This window comes from Apodemus sylvaticus, chromosome 23 (genome assembly GCF_947179515.1).
Source record: "Apodemus sylvaticus chromosome 23, mApoSyl1.1, whole genome shotgun sequence".
Lineage (NCBI taxonomy): Eukaryota > Metazoa > Chordata > Mammalia > Rodentia > Muridae > Apodemus > Apodemus sylvaticus.
The window spans coordinates 55,704,183-55,727,873 of NC_067494.1; the positions used below are offsets into that span (position 1 = coordinate 55,704,183).

General features: G+C 41.4%; 1 protein-coding gene across 1 annotated transcript; it reads right to left on the reverse strand.

Moving 5' to 3' along the window:
• Positions 1-6,200: 6,200 nt before the first annotated feature.
• On the reverse strand, positions 6,201-7,337 carry LOC127673795 (sperm motility kinase Z-like). Its single transcript, XM_052169552.1, has one exon. It carries the CDS (start codon positions 7,335-7,337, stop codon positions 6,201-6,203), a length of 1,137 nt encoding a protein of 378 aa, XP_052025512.1.
• Positions 7,338-23,691: the final 16,354 nt, after the last annotated feature.

The following is a 23,691-nucleotide window of genomic DNA, read 5'->3' on the forward strand; positions in this document are numbered from 1 at the left end:
ATTTTCATGATTTAGACTTCCAGCATTGTTGACTCCAACCACCTCTCCCTCTTCAGGAGAGCCTTGAAAGCAACTGGGGTTCCTTTTAGGTGGTGGGAGCATAGCCTCATGTCGGAAGTGTCACTCTCTCCCAAGGTCTTCAACATTGTGTACTGCATCATGAACATATCCTCACTGAACATGCTGACCATAGTGTCGGGCTCTGATAAGTCTGACTCATTGTCTGAATACATGATTGGTAGCAATGCAACTGCCCAAGGCATTGATGCCTGGAAAAAAAGGAAAGGAGATACAAAGAAACTTACTGAGACATGAGGGATGAGAGTAAAAAAATCCCTGGGATCCAAAGTAAAAAGAAAGGACAAAGTGAAAACCACTGAAACAAGAAGCTTTAACCTCTGTGGAGAGCCTTCTTGGGGTGCTGTGCTGCCTGGAAGGAACTTGACATTGACCAGGGACATGGGCTTCAGGCAGGAATCTGACATTTGGGTATTAGAGGGACGTAGGTTATGGCAGGAATGTTTAACTTAGAGTGGAACAAGAGAAGCAAGCTTCAGGCAAGATTCTGGGCTTGGGCAAGGAAGCAGGCTCAGGTGTTTTGGTCATTCTGACAAATGGAAACAAGTGTCACAGAACTTTGCTTATTGCCTTGACAATTTTGTGTTTACTGTCTTGCTGTTCTTCATTGTACTACTATTGATCTTAATTCCTGCATGTAATTAAATTGGTACAAAAATGGATTGAGAATTATTAAACCTGCCTTCAGTCTCAGAATTGACTGAGGTCATACTGCAGTTTTGTCTAATTGTCTCTTTCTTTTCAATCCTCACTCCTGCACTGGAGAACCTGTTGACTGAGTGAGCGGGCTTGGTCAGGTGACACCTTGTGAGAACCCTGTCAGAAACAGCAGGCCAGCTCCCCACAACCCAAAATGGGGGCTCAAAGCTGGACTGAAACTTTGCATTCTGCCCAGGACTGCCTGGGGGAGGATAAGGCCTATACAGAAGCAGCCTGCCTAGGTTGAGGCCAGAGAGGGAAGTGATCAACAAAAAGACAAAGCCAGGAAACACCACTACTGCTTCAAGGTGGGCAGGACAGGGCCAAATTGCAGAGACAACCTCCCTTCTCGAGGTGACCAATAATTTTAAATGTTGCTTAGGGTAACCAGTCACAGTTGTCCAACTTAGGGGACCCCTGAACTCCCTGCCAAAATGTTCATAAAAAGGGTAGTCTTAGTGAGCTCAGGATCTCCTGCCTGTGTGCTGAGGGAGCCCCGTGTACACTGGAACAATAAACCTCTTGCAGATTGTAGTGATTCTGGTTTCTGTGGCCTTATTGAGTGTGGCGGTGTCTTCCGACAGACTCTTACATATGATTCATTGCCCGGGAAGTTTCCCTCCTCAAGCCCCAGACGCAGTGTATGGGGAGGTTTACTCAAGCAAGGTAATGTGGGATACATGTCTGTCATTTTTGTCTGTGTGTTTGTGTTGTGTGCCTCTTTTTTTTTCTCCTAAAGGCCACATTTGGTCTGTAGTTTTGGTTTTGATATGTAGTTGCCAGAATGGCCGTCAGACGTGCCAGAATGCTGTGGTAATTTTGGGGGGCTGGGAGGACCCTCGGGTCTCCCGCTGGGAGAAAGAATCCAATAGGGCTCTTCTCCATCTGGGCAAAGGGGGATTCTGCCTTTGGCCATCTGAGTCTGGTTTTGTAGTTGCCAGAATGGCAGGCAGAGTTGCTGGAATGCTGTGGGGACTTTGGGGGACTGGGAGGATGTTCTCGTTTCCCACTGGGAGAAAGAATCTGGTAGGGTTCATCTCCATCTGGGCAAAGGGGGATTCTGCCCTCAGTCATCTGAGTCTGTTTTTCTTTTGTGGTGGTTGTTGGGCGGTTGTTTTTTACTGTCTTAGTGTCCTCTGTTTTGTTTTTGGACTTGGACTGATGACTGTTTGAATCCATGGGACAGGCTGCTTCTACTCTGACTCTGACAAATCTTTAGGACTGGGTCTGCAAATCACTCAGACCAAGGCCCACATATCATTGTCTGGGAGGACTTAGCCACCTTTCTGCCCTCCTGGGCCCATTGCTTCTTTTCCTCCACAGGACCTCTGCTGTTGGGGGACTTATGCTCTCCAGGAGACCCCCAAGGGACAGTCTTATCAGATCCTGATGCCGATCTCCTTTTAGACCCTTCTCCCTACCCTCCTTCTTTGAATTCACAGAGGACACCACCGGCCCCTTCAGCCCCATCTTCTGAGGCTGGTTCTGGACCAGCTATGGGGACTGGAGTTGACAAGTTGCCCCCACCTCTGGGCCCTGCAGTGACATTTCCCCTCAGAGCATACATATGCCTCACAGCAATAATGGCAACTGAGCTCTTATGGATTCCCACTCGAGCTACAACTCCCCTGAAGGTAATGGGATCCTTGTAAGTACAAGCAGTTACATATTTATACAAGTGTACGTTCTGCTCTGTGCATTGTCTGGCTTTGGTGCACCAATTTGCCAATTTGTGTCTGTCTCTCTTTTGTTATTTGAATGTTTTATGTTTCATGTTTTAAAAAAAAAATGGTAAAACTTCATCTGCTGGTGACCCGTTCAGTCTCAGTTTACATGGCAGGGGTTGATTTAAAGTGCCTCACCTACGTTAAACTTGGAGTAAAAAGCTGCTTTTAAAAGAGCCAGCAGCATCTCAAATTCTAGGGCAAATGGGTTGATGGTTATTTTTCCTAGAGAAATATCTACAATTGTGATTATGGGTTCAAAGTACTTTTTTCTCTTGAAATTACAGCTAGAAAAAAATTGGTTTAATTTTATAGGATTCCTGTCGTCACTTTATTTTTATGTCTAATTGGTCTTAAAGGTATAAGTTTTTGCATGTCTTGACTATAAAGTATTGGCTTATAAGATATTGGGCATGATTTAAAAGGTATAATGTTGGTAACAAAAAGTTAGTTTAAAACTGGTAACTCAGGGTTGGAGCCAGCAGGAGTGACCAAGAATGACAGGAATGCCAGCAGACGCTCTTTGCCACACCTCTCTCACTGAAGGGACAATCATGGAAGTCTTGAGACCAAAAAGCACTGTAAAGGCCCTGCCACTGTCCATTCAGTCCTATTTATATTCCCTCAAAACATCATGTGTCCTCCAGGGGCCTTGCCTCAGCACATTAAGTCTGGCTTAGCAACACTCCCTGTAAGTCTGTATCAGCTGACGTCACTCTGCCAATTGGCCCAAGTCTAAGGAAGTGGCAAGAAGCCACCTGAACACCACCAGTAGGATTTTTGGTGCATTTCTCTCTATGGAGTCATGACAAATGGAGCTCAGCTAGGCAATGTAAGGTGAACCAATCCATGCATGTGTTTAGAGAGGAATCCTCTCTCATGCATCTTTTCATATGCTTGATTTAGCAAAGCTTCCTTTCACCTGTGTCTGCTTCAGACAACACTCCTTCCATGTCTGTTCCAGCAAAACACCGTCTACCACAACTGACTTTCCAAAGAAACCATGACTTCCTACTTCATTTATAGCTCTAAGTATATGGGGCTTTCTAGGCCCAGTTCATTTGACATGATTTACTAAATAACCATGTGGCTGGCTGTAGAGGAAAATGTTGGGTGTGGTCTGCTTCTGGGAAGGTACCATGTGCTGGATATGGCCTCTGAACTATCAGTCTTCTGCAATAACCAATTTGATTGTGGTTTGAAACAAGGAACAAATATTTCGTCAGGTCCTTAAAACATTCATTTTAGCATACTTTTATGATTTTGTCTTACAACACGTTATTAACACACCAGTATATTTATTGGAGAATGTTATAACTTTTCGTGGAGATGAGAAAGGGTGATTCTACATTAATGTTCCCTTTGCCAAGGAATGGCAGTGAACACATATCATAAACAGCTGATTACAGTAGCCTTCTCTACTATCTGTAAAGTTATTTGCCCTTTGCCAGTTAATTTTTATCTACATGGAAAACAGAGTTTTAAGTCCTCCTGTGTCAAGCTTAAGATGAGGTTACTATAAGATAAAACCAATTAATATATCCTAACAACCTTTGAAAATCATTGAGAATAAGCAAATTATCTTTATTTGATATAACTATCACTATTCGCAGCCTGAGCTGGAGCATCAGGTCTGGGGTGGTCCACTTCCAGAAGGTCTTGACAGCAGCAGCAGCCTCCCTCCTTTCTTTGGCAGGCAGGCTTATGGGTCTGGCTCCGAAGTCTCCATTCTCCTCTGATGTCAGGTACCTTGGGTCATCAGCCAGAGAAGCAAGAGCCATTGAGAGGAAGACCGAGAAAATGTAGACCTATCTGCTGATGGGAGGGGCTTCTTGCATGTGCTGGGGTGAGGAGAGGCCAATAAGTACAAAGCTGTAAAACCCAAGGAGAACGTGAGAGGCGTGGCAAAAGTATGTGGGGTGTAACAGCATCAAATCAGGAGGCACACAACATGAAGCTAAGTCAGGTGGGAACAACCTTTCAGGCAGCCACATTGGCATCCAATTCACCTTTCACCTGAATGAGCTTCACTGAGGGAAATTCTGGCTCCCCATTCCCACTATATGTGTTTCTATATCACGGGAAAAACAGTAGTCAAAACTATGGTAGATGGAAATGGACCTCCTAGTTAGATTCAAAGGATAATCTTATTCTTGGGTTACTTTGCTCTTATTTTCTCCCTGTTCTAGGAATTAAAGGACCAGCCCAACCTTAAAATCTCAAAAAGAGTCTTGTAAACAAATATGCTTTGTTCTGAAGTTTAGGGGGAACTACACTTCAGAGGTGTGCTGGTTAGATTTTTGTTAGAATGACATGAGCTACTATCACCTGAAACAGGAAAACTGCTGAAAAAATTTCCTTTGTCAGATTACCTGTGGGCAAGTTTGTGGGCCATTTTATTAATGATTGAAGTCGAGTGCCCAGGAACTTTACATAGGATCACCACTGTAGTTTGCATTGTATTTGATTTGGTAATCTCTGGGTACTGATCAGTGGGGAACATGGGGCAAAAAACCAGCTTTGATTAACAAGAGAGCAGGACATTAAAGGGAAACATCGATGAGCCAGGACAATTGCTGCAACTCATCTTTGGCTGAGACACTTGACATGATTAAGAAGACAGAGGCATCACAGAGCTAAAATCTTCTCAAAAGCAATTCCTAGGTTTATCTCAAGAGAAGTCTGTTTGAATGGTGACAAAGTCTGCTTCTCATGCTGGAAGTCAAACAAGATCATGTGTAAGAATTTCCCGGGTGGTATTGGTTTGGGCAGCCTGAAAGCTGAGGGGTCAAAGGGGAGGTAGAAAACAGCCCCAGCTTGGTGCTGTGAGAGGCCAGAAGAGTCCATTGTTGAAGGTGTAGCCTCATTACAGTGCAGCCCTGAACACCCTGGAGATGCCAAGACTTCAGTGATAACCAACCATATCAATGATAGGTGTGGACCGATTCCATCTGACAGGAGAAGACAGGATGTGTGGGCTGTGGACAAAAGAAACCCAGAGGGGGTGTGGCCCCAAACCATTTGCATCTCAGAAGATCCAGAGTCATGTGCTTGGGACACTGAGCTGAATCACAGGAACTGAGTTACACTAGTGGATTTTGGTTTTGATTTGATTTGATGGTTTTCTGGTTCTACACTTCTGGAATAAGAAAGTATTGTACTTGTGTTTAATTGTAGGAGGGTCCACATCCCACACTATCTAGATAGAACTAGATTTAAGTCACTGTACTTCAAGAACCTAATCATGAACTGTCTATATGCAAATATTAGTAAAAAAAATAGATTTAGCAAATATAAAATTGTACCTGAAAGATGCCTTGTACTTCTTGTCATCTTCGGGGTGTCCTCTCTCTTTTGGGGGCACACCTTCCTCCGGCTTGATGTGTCAGGTGACATGCAGCAGCAGCATAGAGTCCTGATGCAATTCGAAATTCGTTTCTTCCATTTGGCCCATCCCTGAGGCTGCGGGGGTCTTGGAGTAAAAGGTCTCCTTCTTACTGGCTCACTTGGGGCCTTGTCAAACTGGGAGCTAGAGGAGAAGGTGTTATCGAGGGTTTCGATTACTTCCACGACAGTGTAAGTAGCGATGCAGATGCAAGGGGCAGTCATTCTTCTTTGCTGACGACTGCCCATAGGGCGTGTCTTCTTGGGTGCAACAGGGGCATTTGTCTCCCCAGGACGTTGTCCAGTAGATGACACTCATATTTTAAGGGAAGGTTCACTGGCCCTTCTCCTGGGAGGCAGAGGGTAAGTGCTAGGGTCTGTTGGTGAAGGGAAAGGTGTCACTCCTGGGTTAGTGACATCTCTTTGCACATAATTGCCATCATCCTGATTTGCCAGGCTTTTCAATAAGTAGTATGTAGCTCTAGTTTCGTCAAACTCCTTGTGTTTTAAAGCTTCTCTTATGTCTTGGGAATGAAAGCCAATGCTTTCCATGGCCCCCATTATATCAGGGTCTGGGAATCTGGTGTCACTGTTGTAATGGAATGTCAAAGTCTTTCCCCCTTGCTGGAGCCATGGATGGCTTACGAGTTCTTGCGCATTTGGCCTCTGCCTTGGGTTGACAGTTAGCAGAAGGCTAATCATGCTCCTAATATCGTCGGAGAGATGATCCGGTGTACAGTATTTTCCATTCATCACCTTGTTGCTCAGTTCCGACAGGGTTCCTCCTCCAAATGGCAGGAATCCGGTGGTCATATAATATAAAATGACCCCCAAGGCCCACATATCTACTTTTGTGCCATCGTAGGGTAGGCCTCGGAAGATCTCTGGAGCAATGAACTGGAAGGCTCCACACAGCCTTTCCAGTTTTTGTCCAGGTAGGAATGTGTCTCCGAGGCTGAAATCAATAAGTGTAGCCTTTCCATCCTCACCTACAATGATATTGTCAGGCTTTATGTCCCTGTGCACCACACCTTTACCATGACAGTAGCCTATGGCACTGAGCAGCTGAACAAATATGCTCCTAGCTTCATCTTCTTTCAGGCATCCAGAGTCCCGGACTCGTTTAAGTAGCTCTTCTCCTCTGGCAACTTCCATAATTAAGTAAGTTGTGTGTTCTGTCTCAATTATTTGCACAAGCGAGACGATGTTTGGGTGACTGAGCATTTTCATAATGTCCGCTTCGGGCACTGTTGGGTCCGACCACCTCTCCCTCAAAAGAGCCTTGACAGCAACTGGGGCTCCTGTAAGGCGGTGGTAGCACAGCCTCACATCGGAAGTGCCACCATGGCCCAAGGTCTTCAACACTGTGTACTGCCTGGTGAACACCTCCTCCTCGAACATGGTGACCACAGTGTCGGACTCTGATGACTCCGAGTCACTATCCGAATACATAGTTCGTAGCAGTGCTACTGCCAAAGGCAGTGAGGCCTGGGGAGAAAGGAAAGGAGATATAAAGAAACTTACAGAGACATGAGGGATGAGAGTAACAAAATCAGTGGGATCCAAAGTAAAAACAAAAGACAAAGAGAAAACCACTGAAACAAGAAGCTTTAACCTAGACCCACGATGACACAGGCAGAGGAACCCAGTCTTGATCCCTAAACCACGACTAGCTCACAATCTAGTAAAATAGACAGACCACAGCTCAGTAATGTACTGGATGCTATCTGATAAAACTGAGAAGAGAACTAGAGTATCAGAATGAACATGAATAGAAGAAAGAAATGATTGAGAAAATATTTACAAAATAACATAAAAATTGAAGACCAACACCCCAAACCAGGCCAACTAATTAAAATACCAAGGAAATCAAAGCAAAGCCAGGACCCCTCAAGTAATCAAAACAGAAAGAGAAACATGTAAAACTCATTAAATTGAAGCAAAAAAGCAAAAGTCAAAAGCAAGCCAGAGAAATGAAAAGAATTGGAAACCATAACTAACCACATCCAATTATGCCTTATCTCTAGCAGTCAATAACACCACCAGTACTCAATAATGGTTTTTAAAGGAAAAGTTTAAATAAACCAAAAATGAAAAAATATATTTTTAAAATTTGAAATTTATAGCAAATATCCTGTTATACAAAAGAAAAAAAAAGGCCCCCAAACATATTAACCATTCAAGAAAAATAAAAGCAGAAGGAAAATAAGAATAGAAACAGAAAAACAAAGAAGGAAAACTTAAAGTAGTAACCCAAGTATCCATGACTTAGACAGATGTCTCATTCAGTGTAGAACCTGCTGTTCAAGCCTAAGGTTTGGACTTAAATGCAAAGTACCACTGCCCACCACAAAAGTTAAACAAATGACCCACCAAACAAAACAGGCCTAATTAATGTCCCTCCCTAGTTTGAATCTCCAAACACAGGCAGATCCAGAGGCTCCTTGGTCAAAACCTAGCCTATGTGGCAAAAAGAGGCCAGTGAATGACTCTGCTTTAGAAATTAAGTTTTCAACATACCTTTAGCACAGCACTGAAGGTTTAGCTAACACTAACACTAACACTAACACTAACACTAACACTAACACTAACACTAACACTAACACTAAACCTAACCCTAAACCTAACCTTAACCCTAACCCTAACCCTAACCCTAACCCTAACCCTAACCCTAACCCTAACCCAACCCTAACCCAACCCTAACCCTAACCCTAACACTAACCCTAACCCTAACACTAACACTAACACTAACACTAACACTAACACTAACCTTAGCCTAACCCTAACCCTGGGCTTTCCCTGTAACTGTATGTAAGCTTGTAGATGAATTCACACAGACACACACAAGCAGGTAGACACACAGAACACACAACTAAATCTATACACAGACTCAACCTCACACCCACACAGTCTCTCTCTGTCTCTCTGTCTCTATCTCTGTCTATGACTCTCTCTCTCTCTCTCTCTCTCTCTCTCTCTCTCACACACACACACACACACACACACACACAACTCACAAATCAAACAATCAGAATCTCAAAACCTCACACAATCTCACTAATGTATATCTCACAAGTAAATCACCACTCCACTTCTCTATACCCTCAGAGATCCAGGGCAGGCCTCTCCCTTATTTATATCTGCTGGGTGGACTCTCACAATGGATCCTCATGAGGTCACAGTAGGGCATGCACAGATCATACTTGTTCAAACTCACAGGGACTGAAATGGCTTCAAAGCTTCTGAGTCAGGATGGCTCTGCAGAGCAACATTTAGTGTTTTAGAAATTAAAGTGGGACACAGTGTACCCTGAGAATCATCCACATAGACAGCTAAATAGAGCTGCTAAATACCCCACTGCCCCTACTATTAAAGGGCACATGCAGATTCCTAGCAGTGTAGAGGAGCCAGGCATTGATTAGTGTCCTAGTGTCATTCTTTGTTAAACAAAATACCCAGACAAGGTTGGAGAAGGATATCCAGGGTGTTCCATCCTGAGAGGATGGAAAGGGGGAAGGGGAAGTATTGTGTGTGTGTGTGGGGGGGGGGGGTGACCAGGAATGGGGGCATTGAGTGGAGTGTAAAGTGAATAAGAAATCAGATGAAAGAAAGGAGAGAGAGAGGGAGAGAGAGAGAGAGAGAGAGAGAGAAAGAGAGAGAGAAGGAAGGAAGGAAGGAAGGAAGGAAGGAAGGAAGGAAGGAAGGAAGGAAGGAAGGAAGGAAAGAAGGAAGAAATATAGAGAGGAAGGAAGGATGGATAAAAGGAAGAAGGAAGAAAACCATCAAGTGTTCCGCCATGGTTCCTGCCTCTCTCTCTGAATTCCTGCTCTGACATCCTTCAGTGGTAGACTGTTATGGGGATTTTTAAGCCAAATAATACTCCCCAAATACCCTGACAAAAAGCAACTTTGGAGATAGTACGTTTATTTGAGGCTACAATTCCCGGTTATTTTCTAGCATTGTGGAAAAGTCAAGTCTGGAACCTCCATTAGTATCATTGCATACACGGTCAAGAGTAGAGGAAAGTAAATGGGTGTGTCTTGACTTGATTGCTTCTGCAAGGCTCCATTTGTCCACTCTTCCATAGTACTGATAGTTTGCTCTCTCTCTCTCTCCTCTCTCTCTCTCTCTCTCTCTCTCTGTGTGTGTGTGTGTGTGTGTGCGCACATGTGTGTATGTATGTGTGTGTGTGCGCGCGCGCACGCGCGCGTGTGTGTGCACACATATGTGTGTGTGTGTGTGTGTGTCTGTGTGTGTAGTGGCAAGTGTGGGGCTGTCTATCAAGTCTGCTTTGTAGTAGTCAGTCTGTGGTGAGCAGCAAGACTTGATGTCTCATAGTAGTTGGAAAATTGGTGTACCACTGTATTAGTTTGTGTTCTCTAGAGTCACAGAACGTATGGATAGTCTTTACAATAGTTAGGGAATTTGTCAATGACTTACAGTCTATAGTCCAACTCCCCAAAAATGATCAGCAGCTGCTGTGGATGGAAGTCCAATGATCTAGCAGTTTCTCAGTCCCACGAAGCAAGCAGGCAAGGAAGAGTGAGAATCTTCCTTCTTCCAAAGTCCTTATATATTTCCAGCAGAGGGTGTAGCCCAGATTAAAGGCTTTAGGTCTCCAACAGAGGGTGTGGCCCAGAATATTGGCATGTGGGTCTCCAGCAGAAGGTGTGGCCCAGATTAAAGGTGTGTGCATTCATGCCTTTAATCCCAAATGTTCTTGAACTTGGAGATCTCCTTGTCTTAATCTTCTGAAATTCATAGCCACTGTGCTTCAAGGTCTCCATGCCAAGATCCAGGTCAGAAACTTATATCTCTGAGCTCCAGCTACATATATAGCAGAGGACAGCCTTTTTTGACATCAATGAGAGGAGAGGCCATTGGTCCTGTGACGGCTCAATGTCCCAGCATAGGAGAATGCCAGGACAGGAAAGTGGGAGGGGGTTGATAAGCAGGGGTAGGGTGGATGGGATAGGGGGTTTTGGAGGGGTAACGAGGAAAGGGGATAATATTTGAAATGTAAATAAAGCAAATATCTAATAAATAAAAGAAAAAAGAAAAAAAGAAGAAAAAGGAAAAAAGAAATCCCAGATTCATGGATAACCTATTTTCCACTTTCCTTGGGGCAGGAAAACAAATATTGATATTATGAAAATCAGGACAAGGAAGAGAAAAGATAGAAGCTGATTTTACATAGCACAACACATTATTTGCCCTAACCCTGAGCCAAACCCTAACCCTGATATTTCTTCTTTGTGTAATAGGCATACTATTGACTTAGTGAGACCATCAAGAACAATGGTAGCCACCTTAATCCTAACACTGACCCTCGCCCTGGGACTTACCTGAAAACTCTAACCCTATCTTAAACCCTTAATTTCCTAATCACACTGACCTTACAATGCTTATCCTGATCCTAACTATAACCCTTTATGCATCTAACCCTAGTTCTAACCTTGCTTATTTGGGGGATATTTCTTAATTATACCTTTTGAAGTGAGAAACCCTTTCTTAGAAAATAAAACAAAATGTAATCAGTGTGATAAAATCTTTTCACATCACAGTTATCTATGAATAAACACAAGGACATATCCTCTCTGTGTGCACAAACCCTTTCTCTCTTTCTCTTCCCCCTCTTCCTCCCTCCTCCCTGCGGTGGCTTCCCTCACTGAGGGCAATTGTGCTGTGAACCCTCCTCAACCCCCAGCTGTTTCCCAAGTGACCTGCATAGAATATGTTCCAATCTGGTCTGAACTGACTCATTTCACTGGTGAAGAAATAACCTACGAGTCAGGAGACAAAATGAAAGATAATTCTGATAAAATTGAAGAAATATATAACAATTTTAACATGTTTTTATATATTTCGTGTAAATATTCAGTTTGATCAGAAAATGTTTATAATTCCTTTTCAATTAATTTACTAATCTTTTTTAAATTTACATTGCAAATGATTTCCCCTTTTCTGGGTCCCCACTCCCTGCAAGTCCCATAAGCCCTCTTCCTTCCCCCTATTCTTCCATCCACCCCTTCCCACTTCCCTGTTCTGGAATTCCTCTATACTCTTGCACTGAATCTTTCCAGAACCAGCGGCCACTCCTCCATTCTTTTTGGACATCATTTAATTTGTGGATTATGTCCTGGGTATTCAAAGTTTCTAGGCTAATATCCACTTATCAGTGAGTGCATACCATGATTGATCTTTTGAGACTGGGTTACCTAACTTAGTATGATGTTCTCCAGCTCCATCCATTTGTCTAAGAATTTCATGAATTCATTGTTTCTAATGGCTGAATAGTACTCCATTGTGTAAATATACCACATTTTTTGTATCCATTCCTCCTCCACTGAGGGACACCTGGGTTCTTTCCAGCTTCTGGCTACTACAAAAAGGGCTGCTATGAACATAGTGGAGCATGTGTCCTTATTGCATGCTGAAGAATCCTCTGGATATATGCCCAGTAGTGGTATAACAGGGTCCTCAGGAAGTGACATGCCCAGTTTTCTGAGGAACCGCCAGACTGATTTCCAAAGTGGTTGCACCATCTTGCAATCCCACCAGCAGTGGAGGAGTGTTACTCTGTCTCCGCATCCTCGCCAACACCTGCTGTCTCCTGAGTTTTTAACCTTAGCCATTCTGACTGGTGTGAGGTGAAATCTCAGTGTTGTTTCACTTGCATTTCCCTAATGATTAATGGTGTTGAACATTTCTTAAGGTGTTTCTCAGCTCTCCGAAGTTCTTCATGTAAAAATTCTTTGTTTAGCTTCGTACCCCACTTGTTAATGGGGTTATTTGGTTCTCTGGGCTCTACTTTCTTGAGTTCTTTGTATATATTAGATACTAGCCCTCTGTCAGATTTAGGGTTGGTGAAGATCCTTTCCCAATCTGTTGGTTGACGTTTTGTCCTTTTGACAGTGTCCTTGGCCTTACAGAAACTTCATAGTTTTAAGAGGTCCCATTTGTCAATTCTTGACCTTAGAGCGTAAGCTATTGGTGTTCTATTCAGGAACTTTTCCCCTGTGCCCATGTCCTCCAGGGTCTTCCCCAGTTTCTTTTCGATTAGTTTCAGTGTGTCAGGTTTAATGTGGAGGTCCTTGATCCATTTGGAGTTGAGCTTGGTACAAGGAGATAAGAATGGATCGATGCGCATTCTTCTGCATGCTGACCTCCAATTGAACCAGCACCATTTGTTGAAAAGACTATCTTTTTTTCCACTGGATGCTTTCAGCCCCTTTGTCGAAGACCAAGTGACCATAGGTGTGTTGGTTCATTTCTGGGTCTTCAATCCTATTCCATTGATCCGCTTGCCTGATATTGTACCAATACCATGCAGTTTTTATCACTATTGCTCTGTAGTAGAGTTTAAAGTCTGGGATATTGAATCCCCCTGAAGTTCTTTTACTGTTGAGAATAGTTTTAGCTATTCCAGTTTTTTGTTATTCCAGATGAATTTGAGAATTCCTCTTTCTAGCTCTATGAAGAACTGGGTTGGGATTTTTATGGGAATAGCATTGAGTCTGTAGATTGCCTTTGGCAAGATGGCCATTTTAATTATATTAATCCTGCCAATCCAGAAGCATGGAACACTTTTTCCATTTTCTGAGATCTTCTTCGATTTCCTTCTTCAGAGATCTGAAGTTCTTGTCATATAGGTCTTTCACTTGTTTGGTTAGAGTCACCCCAAGATACTTCATGCTGTTTGTAGCTATTGTGAAGGGGGTCATTTCCCTAATTTCTTTCTCAGTCTGCTTATCCTTTGAATACATAAACGCTACTGATTTGCTTGCATTGATTTTGTAGTCAGCCACTTTGCTGAAGTTATCAGCTGTAGGAGTTCTCTAGTAGAGTTTTTAGGGTCACTTAAGTATACGATCATATCATCTGCAAATAGTGATAGTTTGATTTCTTCCTTTCCAATTTGTATCCCTTTGACTTCCTTCTGTTGTCTAATTACTCTAGCTAGGACTTCAAGAACTATATTGAAAAGATATGGAGAGAGGGGGCAGCCTTGTCTAGTCCCTGATTTTAGTGGGATTGCTTCAAGTTTCTCTCCATTTAGTTTGATGTTGGCTACCGGTTTGCTGTATATTGCATTTACTATGTTTAGATACGGGCCTTGAATTCCTGTCCTTTCCAAGACTTTTAGCATGAAAGGATGCTAAATTTTGTCAAATGCTTTTTCAGCATCTAATGAAATGATTATGTGGTTTTTTTCTTTGAGTTTGTTTATGTAGTGGACAGCATTTATGGATTCCCTTAATTTGAACCATCCCTGCATCCCTGGGATGAACCCTACTTGATCATGGTGGATGATCATGTTGATGTGTTCTTGGGTTCGGTGGGCAAGAATTTTATTTAGTATTTTTGCATCAATATTCATAAGGGAAATTGGCCTGAAATTCTCTTTCTTAGTTGGATCTTTGTGTGGTTTTGGTATCAGCATAATAGTGGCTTCGAAGAAGGAGTTGGGTAGTGTTCCTTCTGTTTCTATTTGGTGGAAAAGTTTGAAGAGTATTGGTGTTAAGTCTTCTTTGAAGGTCTGATAGAATTCTGCACTGAAACCATCTGGTCCTGTGCTTTTTTTGGTCAGAAGCCTATCTATGACCCCTCTTCTATTTCTTTAGGGTTTATGGGTCTCTTTAGATGGTCTATTTGATCCTGGTTTAATTTTGGTAATTGGTATCTGTCTAAGAAAATGTCCATTTCCTCCAGATTCTCCAGTTGTGTTGAGTACAGGTTTTTGTAGTAGGATCTGATGATTTTTTGAATTTCTTCAGTTTCTGTTGTAATATCTCCATTTTCATTTCTAATTTTGTTAATTTGGACACTTTCTCTGTTCCCTTTGGTTAGTCTGGCTAAGGGTTTATCTATCTTGTTGATTTTTTCAAAGAACCAGCTTTTGGTCTTGTTGATTCTTTGTATGATTCTCTTGGTTTCTGCTTGATTGATTTCAGCCCTGAGTTTGATGATTTCCTGTGTTCTCCTCCTCCTGGGTGAATTAGCTTCTTCTTGTTCCAGGGTTTTCAGTTGTTCCATTAATCTTCTAGTGTAAGCTCTCTCGAATTTCTTTTTGGAGGCACTCAAAGCTGTGAGTTTTCCTCTTAGCACTGCTTTCATTGTGTCCCATAGATTTGTGTATGTTGTGCCTTCATTTTCATTAAATTCTAAGAAATCTTTGATTTCTTTCTTTATTTCTTCCTTGACCAAGGTATCATTGAGTAGAGTATTATTCAGTTTCCATGTGTATGTGGGCTTTCTGTTATTTTTACTGTTACTAAAGACCACTTTTACTCCATAGTGATCTGATAGGAGGCATGGGATTATTTCAATCTTCTTATATTTGTTGAGGTCTGTCTTGTGACCAACTATATGATCTATTTTGGAGAAGGTACCATGAGGTGCTGAGAAAAAGTTATATTCTTTTGCTTTGGGATAAAAAGTTCTATATATATCTGTTAACTCCAATTGGTTCAAAGCTTCAGTTAGTTTCATTGTCTCCCTGTTTAGTTTCTGTTTTTCCGATCGGTCCATTGGTGAAAGTGGAGTGTTGAAGTCACCCACAATTATTGTGTTAGGTGCAATGTGTACTTTGAGCTTTAGTAAAGTTTCTTTTATGAATGAGGGTATCCTTGTATTTGGGGCATAGATGTTCAGGATTGAGAGTTCTTCTTGTTGGATTTTTCCTTTGACCAGCAAGTAGTGACCTTCCATGTCTCTTTTGATGACATTAGGTTCAAAGTCAATTTTATCTGATATTAGAATGGCAACTCCGGCTTGTTTCCTGAGACCATTTGCTTGTAGAATTGTCTTCCAGCCTTTTACTCTAAGGTAGTTTTTGTCTTTGACATTGAGGCGTGTTTGCTGTATGCAGCAAAATGTAGGGTCCTTTTTACATATCCAGTCTGTTGGTCTATGTCTTTTAATTGGGGAACTGAGTCCATTGATGTTAAGAGATAACAAGGAGTAGTGGTTATTGCTTCCTAACATTTTTGATTTTAATTTTATAAGCGTGTGGTTTTCCTCTTTGGGTTTGATGAAAGAAGCTTAATATCCTGCTCTTGCCAGGGTATAGTTTCCCTCATTGTACTGGTGTTTCCCCCCTATTATCCTTTGTAGGGCTGGGTTTGTAGAAAGACATTGTGTAAATTTGGTTTTGTCATGAAATATCTTGGTTTCTCCATCTATAGTAATTGAGAGTTTCGCTGGGTATAGTAGTCTCAGCTGGCATTTGTGTTCTCTTAGAGTCTGCATGAGTTCTGCCCAGCTTTCATAGTCTCTGGTGAGAAATCTGGTGTAATTCTGATAGGTCTTCCTTTATATGTTACTTGCCCTTTTTCTCTTACTGCCCTAAGTATTCTTTCTTTGTTTAGTACATTTGGGGTTTTGATTATTATGTGATGGGAGGTAGTTCTGTTCTGGTCCAGTCTGTTTGGAGTTCTGTAGGCTTCTTATATATTCATGGGCATCTCTCTCTTTAGGTTAGGGAAGTTTTCTTCCATAATTTTGTTGATATTTGCTGGCCCTTTAAGTTGTAAATCTTCACTCTCATCAATACCTATAATCCTTAGATTTGGATTTCTCATTGTGTCCTGGATTTCCTGGATGTTTTGGGTTACAAGCTTTTTGCATTTTGCATTTTCTTTAACTGTTGAGTCCATGGTTTCTATGGTATCTTCGGCATCTGAGATTCTTTTCTTCTATCCCTTGTATTCTGTTGTTGATATTTGCGCCTATGGTCCCTGATTTCCTCCCAAGGTTTTCTATCTCCAAAGTTGTCTCCCTTTGTGCTTTCTTAGTTGTTTCTACTTCTGTTTTTAGATCCTGGAAATTTTTGCTCAGTTCTGTCATTTGCTTGTTTGTGTTTTCCTCTAATTCTTTAAGCAATTTTTGTGTTTCCTCTTTCATGACTTCTGCCTGTTGATCAAGGTTCTCCTGTATTTCTTTAAGTGATTTTTGCATTTGCTCCTTATTGGCTTTTGTATTTTCCTGAATTTCTTTCAATGATTTTTGTGTTTCCCTTGCATGGGCTTTCAACTTTTGATCCATTTTCTCCTGAATTTCTTTAAGTATGTCCTTCATGTGTTCCTGTACTAGCATCATGACCAGTGATTTTAAATCCAAATCTTGTTTTTCTGGTATGTTGGGGTATCCAGGACTTGCTAATGTTGGAGAATTGGGTTCAGATGCTGCCATAATGCCTTGGTTTCTGTTAGTAATGTTCCTACGTTTGCCTTTAGCCATCTGGTTCTCCCAGGAGTTAGATGGTCTTATTGTCACTGGCTGGTGCTTCAACCTACTGTGGATCTTTAAGGTTATCTCTGCAACACTGGATGACTGGGTTTCTTCTGGCACAGATTACTAATATGCTGGCTTCCTCTTTTGTGCCTTTGGAGCCCTTCTCAGTCTTGCCTCAAGCAATGTTATACTTAGGTTGTCAAGGTCAACCAGGTGTTCTCTGCTCTATTATGGAGGGAAGAAGTTGTGGTGGGGGTCACTCCCTCTGTTGATTCTCACATAGGACACAGGTCCTGCAATGGACTGGCTTGCAGATGAACCACCTCCGTGCTCACTTCCTGAGTGCAGGCCGACCTCTGGCAGTTTGCACCACCAGAAATCTAAAGCTCAGGGTGTTACAGTACCTAATGATCCTTTCATGTCCTGGCAGGCAGTGAGTATGGCCGCGGGGCTTCTCTCCTTCCACAGCTCCCTGGGCAGGACACGGGTCCTGAGCCCGGCGGGCTGGCAGACAAAAGCTGCCTACCTGCTCAGTTCCTGAGTGCACGCAGACCCCTGGTGGTTTGCACCACCAGAAATCTAAAGCTCAGGGTGTTACAGTACCTAGTGATCCTTTTGTGTCCCAGCAGGCAGCGAGTATGGCCGCAGGGCTTCTCTCCTTCCACAGCTCCCTGGGCAGGACACAGGCCCTGAGTCCAGTGGGCTGGCAGACAAAAAAACACAAAGTGTTAATTTATTAAAAGGTGAGACGGTACTCATCTCAGATGTTTGAAAAGAGATAAATTTCAAGGATTGTCTCAAGTTGATAAAATTTATTGACCCTAAAAAAAGAAAATTTAAAAAAATTATTGAACTAAAAATCACTGGTACCTCCCTGGCATATGAAATTGCGATTGTGTACATTATTTTCTCAAGATTTGTGAGCGGTAGCCAGGCAGTGATAGTACACGCCTTTAATCCCAGCACTTGGGAGGCAGAGGCAGGAGGATTTCTGAGTTCGAGGCCAGTCTGGTCCAGAGTGAGGGCCAGGATAGCCAGGGCTATACAGAGAAATCCTGTCTTGAAAATCAAAACAAAAACAAACAAACAAATAAAAAAAGATTTGTGAGAGGTTTTTGTTAGTGGGCAACACACTACAAAACTTCTTTCTTGTTTTTAAAATCAGAATCTAGAAAAGTGATCCAACCTAAACTAGAACTTAATTGTCTTATTTTTGTTTTTGTGACTTTTCAAAAGTGAAGCATGTACACATCTCTTTTGTTTTTTTGAAAATCCAACTTTAGCAGTGAGATTCTCTGTGCCAGATCCATGAACTTCTTCATCATTCACTGATGAGCCCTGGCTCTGGGCAGGACATTCTGGTTTTGTCTGGAGCCAGGTTGGGCACATATTTCTGGTGCCTTAAGCTCTTTCGCTAATGCAATAATCACAAGTGAAATCATGGAAAATTTCAAGGTGTCATAACTTACTGGAAATAAGGCTAAAATGTTCTTCATCAATACAGTAGAAAGTGGTGAATCAGCGCCTGATTGTATGTCTAGCAAATTTCTTTTATTAAGTCGAGATTTCACACCTTGCCTGGATCCCTTGGCTTCTCTCAGTTGTCTCTCTTTGAGGGAGGAATAATAAAGAATGTAATTGAACAATCTCTTAAAATATTTCATATACCACACAAAGCACATTTAGGCAGAGTAGGGTAGAGAAAGAATCCTTTCAGATACATATTTGTTATATTCTTTATAGTATGCAAATACCTCAGTCCAACTTGAACCATAAAATACCATAAATAGGTGTGTTATAGACAAGGGAGAAAATACAGCTCACAGTTCAGGACAGAAGCATACTTGAAGGCAGGAAAAAATCTGTTTCCTTAAAATGTCTACTTCTGTCATAAGGCAAATAATCAATCCCTTTGTGAAGAGCGTAATCTCATTCATAAAGCTTCTACCCTCATTATCTAACCAGTTCCCCCAAATACCCCTTTTCTGCAATCATGAGATTTCAACAGATACATTTTTGAAAGGCAAACACATTCATACCCTAGCAAAAAATGAAGGAAGAAGAAAAAAACAAAGCCACTTGAAATTCTAACTGCTAAATACTAAGCCAGTTCCTAGTTGTACATTTGTCTAACTGAATCCATTTATTATATGAAATCCATTCTTATATTAAAAATTTATAGTAAATCCAATGCAGAAAATTCTCAAAATAAATAATTTTTATAAAAACGTGCTATAGAATCTCAAGAAGAATCTTGCTTGGTGTTGTGATAAACATAGGAAGAACTACTAAAATAGTTATTCACACTAACACAATAAACATTACAAGCCTATAAAAAAAAAGACTGTATTCTTACATGGAGGAGCCATTATTACATACTGTTGAATAGAAAATTTTAAAAAGTTAAAAATTAACACACCAAGCTTCCTTTTATTTAAAGATGTCTGTGCAGTAGGCACACCCTCCAGTATCTACCGCTCAGGGATGGATGTATAGCTAACTGGGAGAGCACCTGCTTTTTCCTGTGAGAGTCAGTTCAAGCCCAAAAAGAATTCAAATACATTCAGGCTCCATAGTGATATATATTTTTAAATTCTTCTGAGTAACCGAAATTTAAATTTATCAATTCAAATTTGTTAGGCTTAATTATTCCCATCTTAAAGCTATTTGAGGAATACTTAGTTAATTATTCTAAAACTTTCCCTTTCTTTCTTCCTCCTAATTCACAACTGAACTTTTATTTCCCCTTTGACCTATCAGCACTTGACCTTTTAAAAGGCGATTGTAGGTTATCTTTCCATTAAAAGCAACTAGGCTATGTGTGGTAGGCATTTGACCCAAGTAGCTTCTACCAGTACCTAAGTCTGCAGTCCTCCACATGTTCTATGCATATTCAATTGCTGCAATGGAATACCATGGCCAAGGCGATTCATAGAAGATTATTTGGTCTCACATTTCCAGAAGGATGAGAGTCCACCATGGCACACCAAATTCAGGGTAGCAGGAGCAGGAAGCTGAGGACACACATCATGAAACATAAGCATGAAATAAGAGTGTACTTGGAATGGTGAGAGTCTTTCAAACCTCAAAGCCTTCATTTCATATAGGACAGGAAGTTTTCCTTACATTACAATAAACAAATTCTACTATTTAATGGATGAAATAGAGAAATGACCATTTCTTCATTACTCAACTCTTAACTTCCTAACTGAAACATTTACTTTAAAAATTTCATATTCATAAATGTAAAGATGTTGTTTAACAAAGCCAACAAATGTTGTGTTTTCTGAATTTGACATTCAGGATTCTCATCTATGACATAGGATGAATGTGGGACAGTAGATATGTGCAAAATAGAATATCCTCCAGAAAAGTTAGCTGCACCATTATAGCTCAGTGTGCAAGTATCACCTGCTTCCAGGTCCCTTCTAAGTATTCTAGTAGCTTCCGTGGGAGTGTTGGATTTCCCAAGCCTCTCTTAATCTAGAGGAGCTGTGTGGTAGTCTATCCACTTGGGAAGTCACTAAAGTAATTCACAAATATAACAGAGTCAGTGGCACCTGGCCCAGCTCTGCAGTTTGCTAATTAGATTAATATAATCAAATAAAAATGAATCATCTGATACCAGGATAAGGAAGCGGGAAGGAATTGACTGAGGAACAGGGGGAGGGAAGAGGGCTAATGGGACTTTCAGGGAGGGGGGATCCTGGAAAGGGGAAACCATTTGAAATGTAAATAAAGAATATATCAAATAAAAAATCATACAACAAAAAAAAATTGAATCCTCTGTAGAGTAGGAATACTTTTACCTTTGTAGGTACATATTCTGATACACAGAAATAATTTATATAAAGTATTCAATATCAATACGTAGAAATAGCAATTATTTTTTTATTCGATATAATTTATTTACATTTCAAATGATTTCCCCTTTTCTAGCCCCCCACTCCCCGAAAGTCCCTTAAGTCCACTTCTCTTCCCCTGTCCTCCCACCCACCCCTTCCCACTTCCCCGTTCTGGTTTTGCCGAATACTGTTTCACTGAGTCTTTCCAGAACCAGGGGCTACTCCTCCTTTCTCCTTGTACCTCATTTGAGGTGTGGATTATGTTTTGGGTATTCCAGTTTTCTAGGTTAATAACCACTTATTAGTGAGTGCATACCATGATTCACCTTTTGAGTCTGGGTTACCTCACTTAGTATGATGTTCTCTAGCTCCATCCATTTGCCTAAGAATTTCATGAATTCATTGTTTCTAATGGCTGAATAGTACTCCATTGTGTAGATATACCACATTTTTTGTATCCACTCTTCTGTTGAAGGATACCTGGGTTCTTTCCAGCATCTAGCAATGATAAATAGGGCTGCTATGAACATAGTGGAGCATGTATCCTTATTACATGGTGGGGAATCCTCTGGGTATATGCCCAGGAGTGGTATAGCAGGATCTTCTGGAAGTGAGGTGCCCAGTTTTCGGAGGAACCGCCAGACTGATTTCCAGAGTGGTTGCACCAATTTGCAACCCCACCAGCAGTGGAGGAGTGTTCCTCTTTCTCCACACCCTCTCCAACACCTGCTGTCTCCTGAATTTTTAATCTTAGCCATTCTGACTGGTGTAAGATCTCAGGGTTGTTTTGATTTGCATTTCCCTAATGACTAATGAAGTTGAGCATTTTTTAAGATGCTTCTCCGCCATCCGAAGTTCTTCAGGTGAGAATTCTTTGTTTAACCCTGTACCCCATTTTTTAATAGGGTTGTTCGGTTTTCTGGAGTCTAACTTCTTGAGTTCTTTATATATATTGGATATTAGCCCTCTATCTGATGTAGGATTGGTGAAGATCTTTTCCCAATTTGTTGGTTGCCGATTTGTCCTCTTGATGGTGTCCTTTGCCTTACAGAAACTTTGTAATTTTATGAGGTCCCATTTGTCAATTCTTGCTCTTAGAGCATACGCTATTGGTGTTCTGTTCAGAAACTTTCTCCCTGTACCGATGTCCTCAAGGGTCTTCCCCAGTTTCTTTTCTATTAGCTTCAGAGTGTCTGGCTTTATGTGGAGGTCCTTGATCCATTTGGATTTGAGCTTAGTACAAGAAGACAAGGATGGATCGATTCGCATTCTTCTGCATGCTGACCTCCAGTTGAACCAGCACCATTTGTTGAAAAGGCTATCTTTTTTCCATTGGATGTTTTCAGCCTCTTTGTCGAGGATCAAGTGGCCATAGGTGTGTGGGTTCATTTCTGGATCTTCAATCCTGTTCCATTGATCCTCCTGCCTGTCACTGTACCAATACCATGCAGTTTTTAACACTATTGCTCTGTAGTATTGCTTGAGGTCAGGGATACTGATTCCCCCAGATTTTCTTTTGTTGCTGAGAATAGTTTTAGCTATCCTGGGTTTTTTGTTGTTCCAGATGAATTTGATAATTGCTCTTTCTAACTCTGTGAAGAATTGAGTTGGGATTTTGATGGGTATTGCATTGAATCTGTATAGTGCTTTAGGCAAAATGGCCATTTTAACTATATTGATTCTACCGATCCATGAGCATGGGAGGTTTTCCAATTTTTTGAGGTCTTCTTCCATTTCCTTCTTCAGAGTCTTGAAGTACTTGTCATACAGATCTTTCACATGTTTGGTAAGAGTCACCCCAAGATAATTTATACTGTTTGTGGCTATTGTGAAGGGGGTCATTTCCCTAATTTCTTTCTCAGCCTGCTTATCCTTTGAGTATAGGAAGGCCACTGATTTGCTGGAGTTGATTTTATAACCTGCCACTTTGCTGAAGTTGTTTATCAGCTGTAGGAGCTCTCTAGTGGAGTTCTTTGGGTCACTTAGGTAGATGATCATGTCGTCTGCAAATAATGATAGTTTGACTTCTTCCTTTCCAATTTGTATCCCTTTGACCTCCTTATGTTGTCGAATTGCCCGAGCTAGTACCTCAAGTACAATATTCAAAAGATAAGGAGAAAGGGGGCAGCCTTGTCTGGTCCCTGATTTCAGTGGGATTGCTTCAAGTTTCTCTCCATTTAGTTTGATGCTGGCTACCGGTTTGCTGTATATTGCTTTTACTATGTTTAGGTATGGGCCTTGAATTCCTGTTCTCTCCAAGACTTTAAGCATGAAGGGATGCTGAATTTTGTCAAATGCTTTTCAGCATCCAATGAAATGACCATGTGGTTTTGTTCTTTGAGTTTGTTTATGTAGTGGATTGTATTGATGGATTTCCGTATATTGAACCAACCCTGCATTCCCGGGATAAAGCCTACTTGATCATGGTGGATGATCGTTTTGATGTGTTCTTGGATTCGGTTGGCAAGAATTTTATTGAGTATTTTTGCATCGATGTTCATAAGGGAAATTGGTCTGAAGTTCTCTTTCTTTGTTGGATCTTTGTGTGGCTTTGGTATCAGCGTAATTGTGGCTTCGTAGAAGGAATTGGGTAGTGTTCCTTCTGTTTCTATTTTGTGGAATAGTTTGAAGAGTATTGGTGTTAACTCTTCTTTGAAGGTCTGGTAGAACTCTGCACTGAAGCCATCTGGTCCTGTGCTTTTTTTGGTTGGAAGACTTTCTATAAC

Coding starts and splice junctions, on each gene's coding strand:
- LOC127673795 (XM_052169552.1), bottom strand. CDS start 7,337: ATGTATTCGGATAGTGACTCGGAGTCATCAGAGTCCGACACTGTGGTC.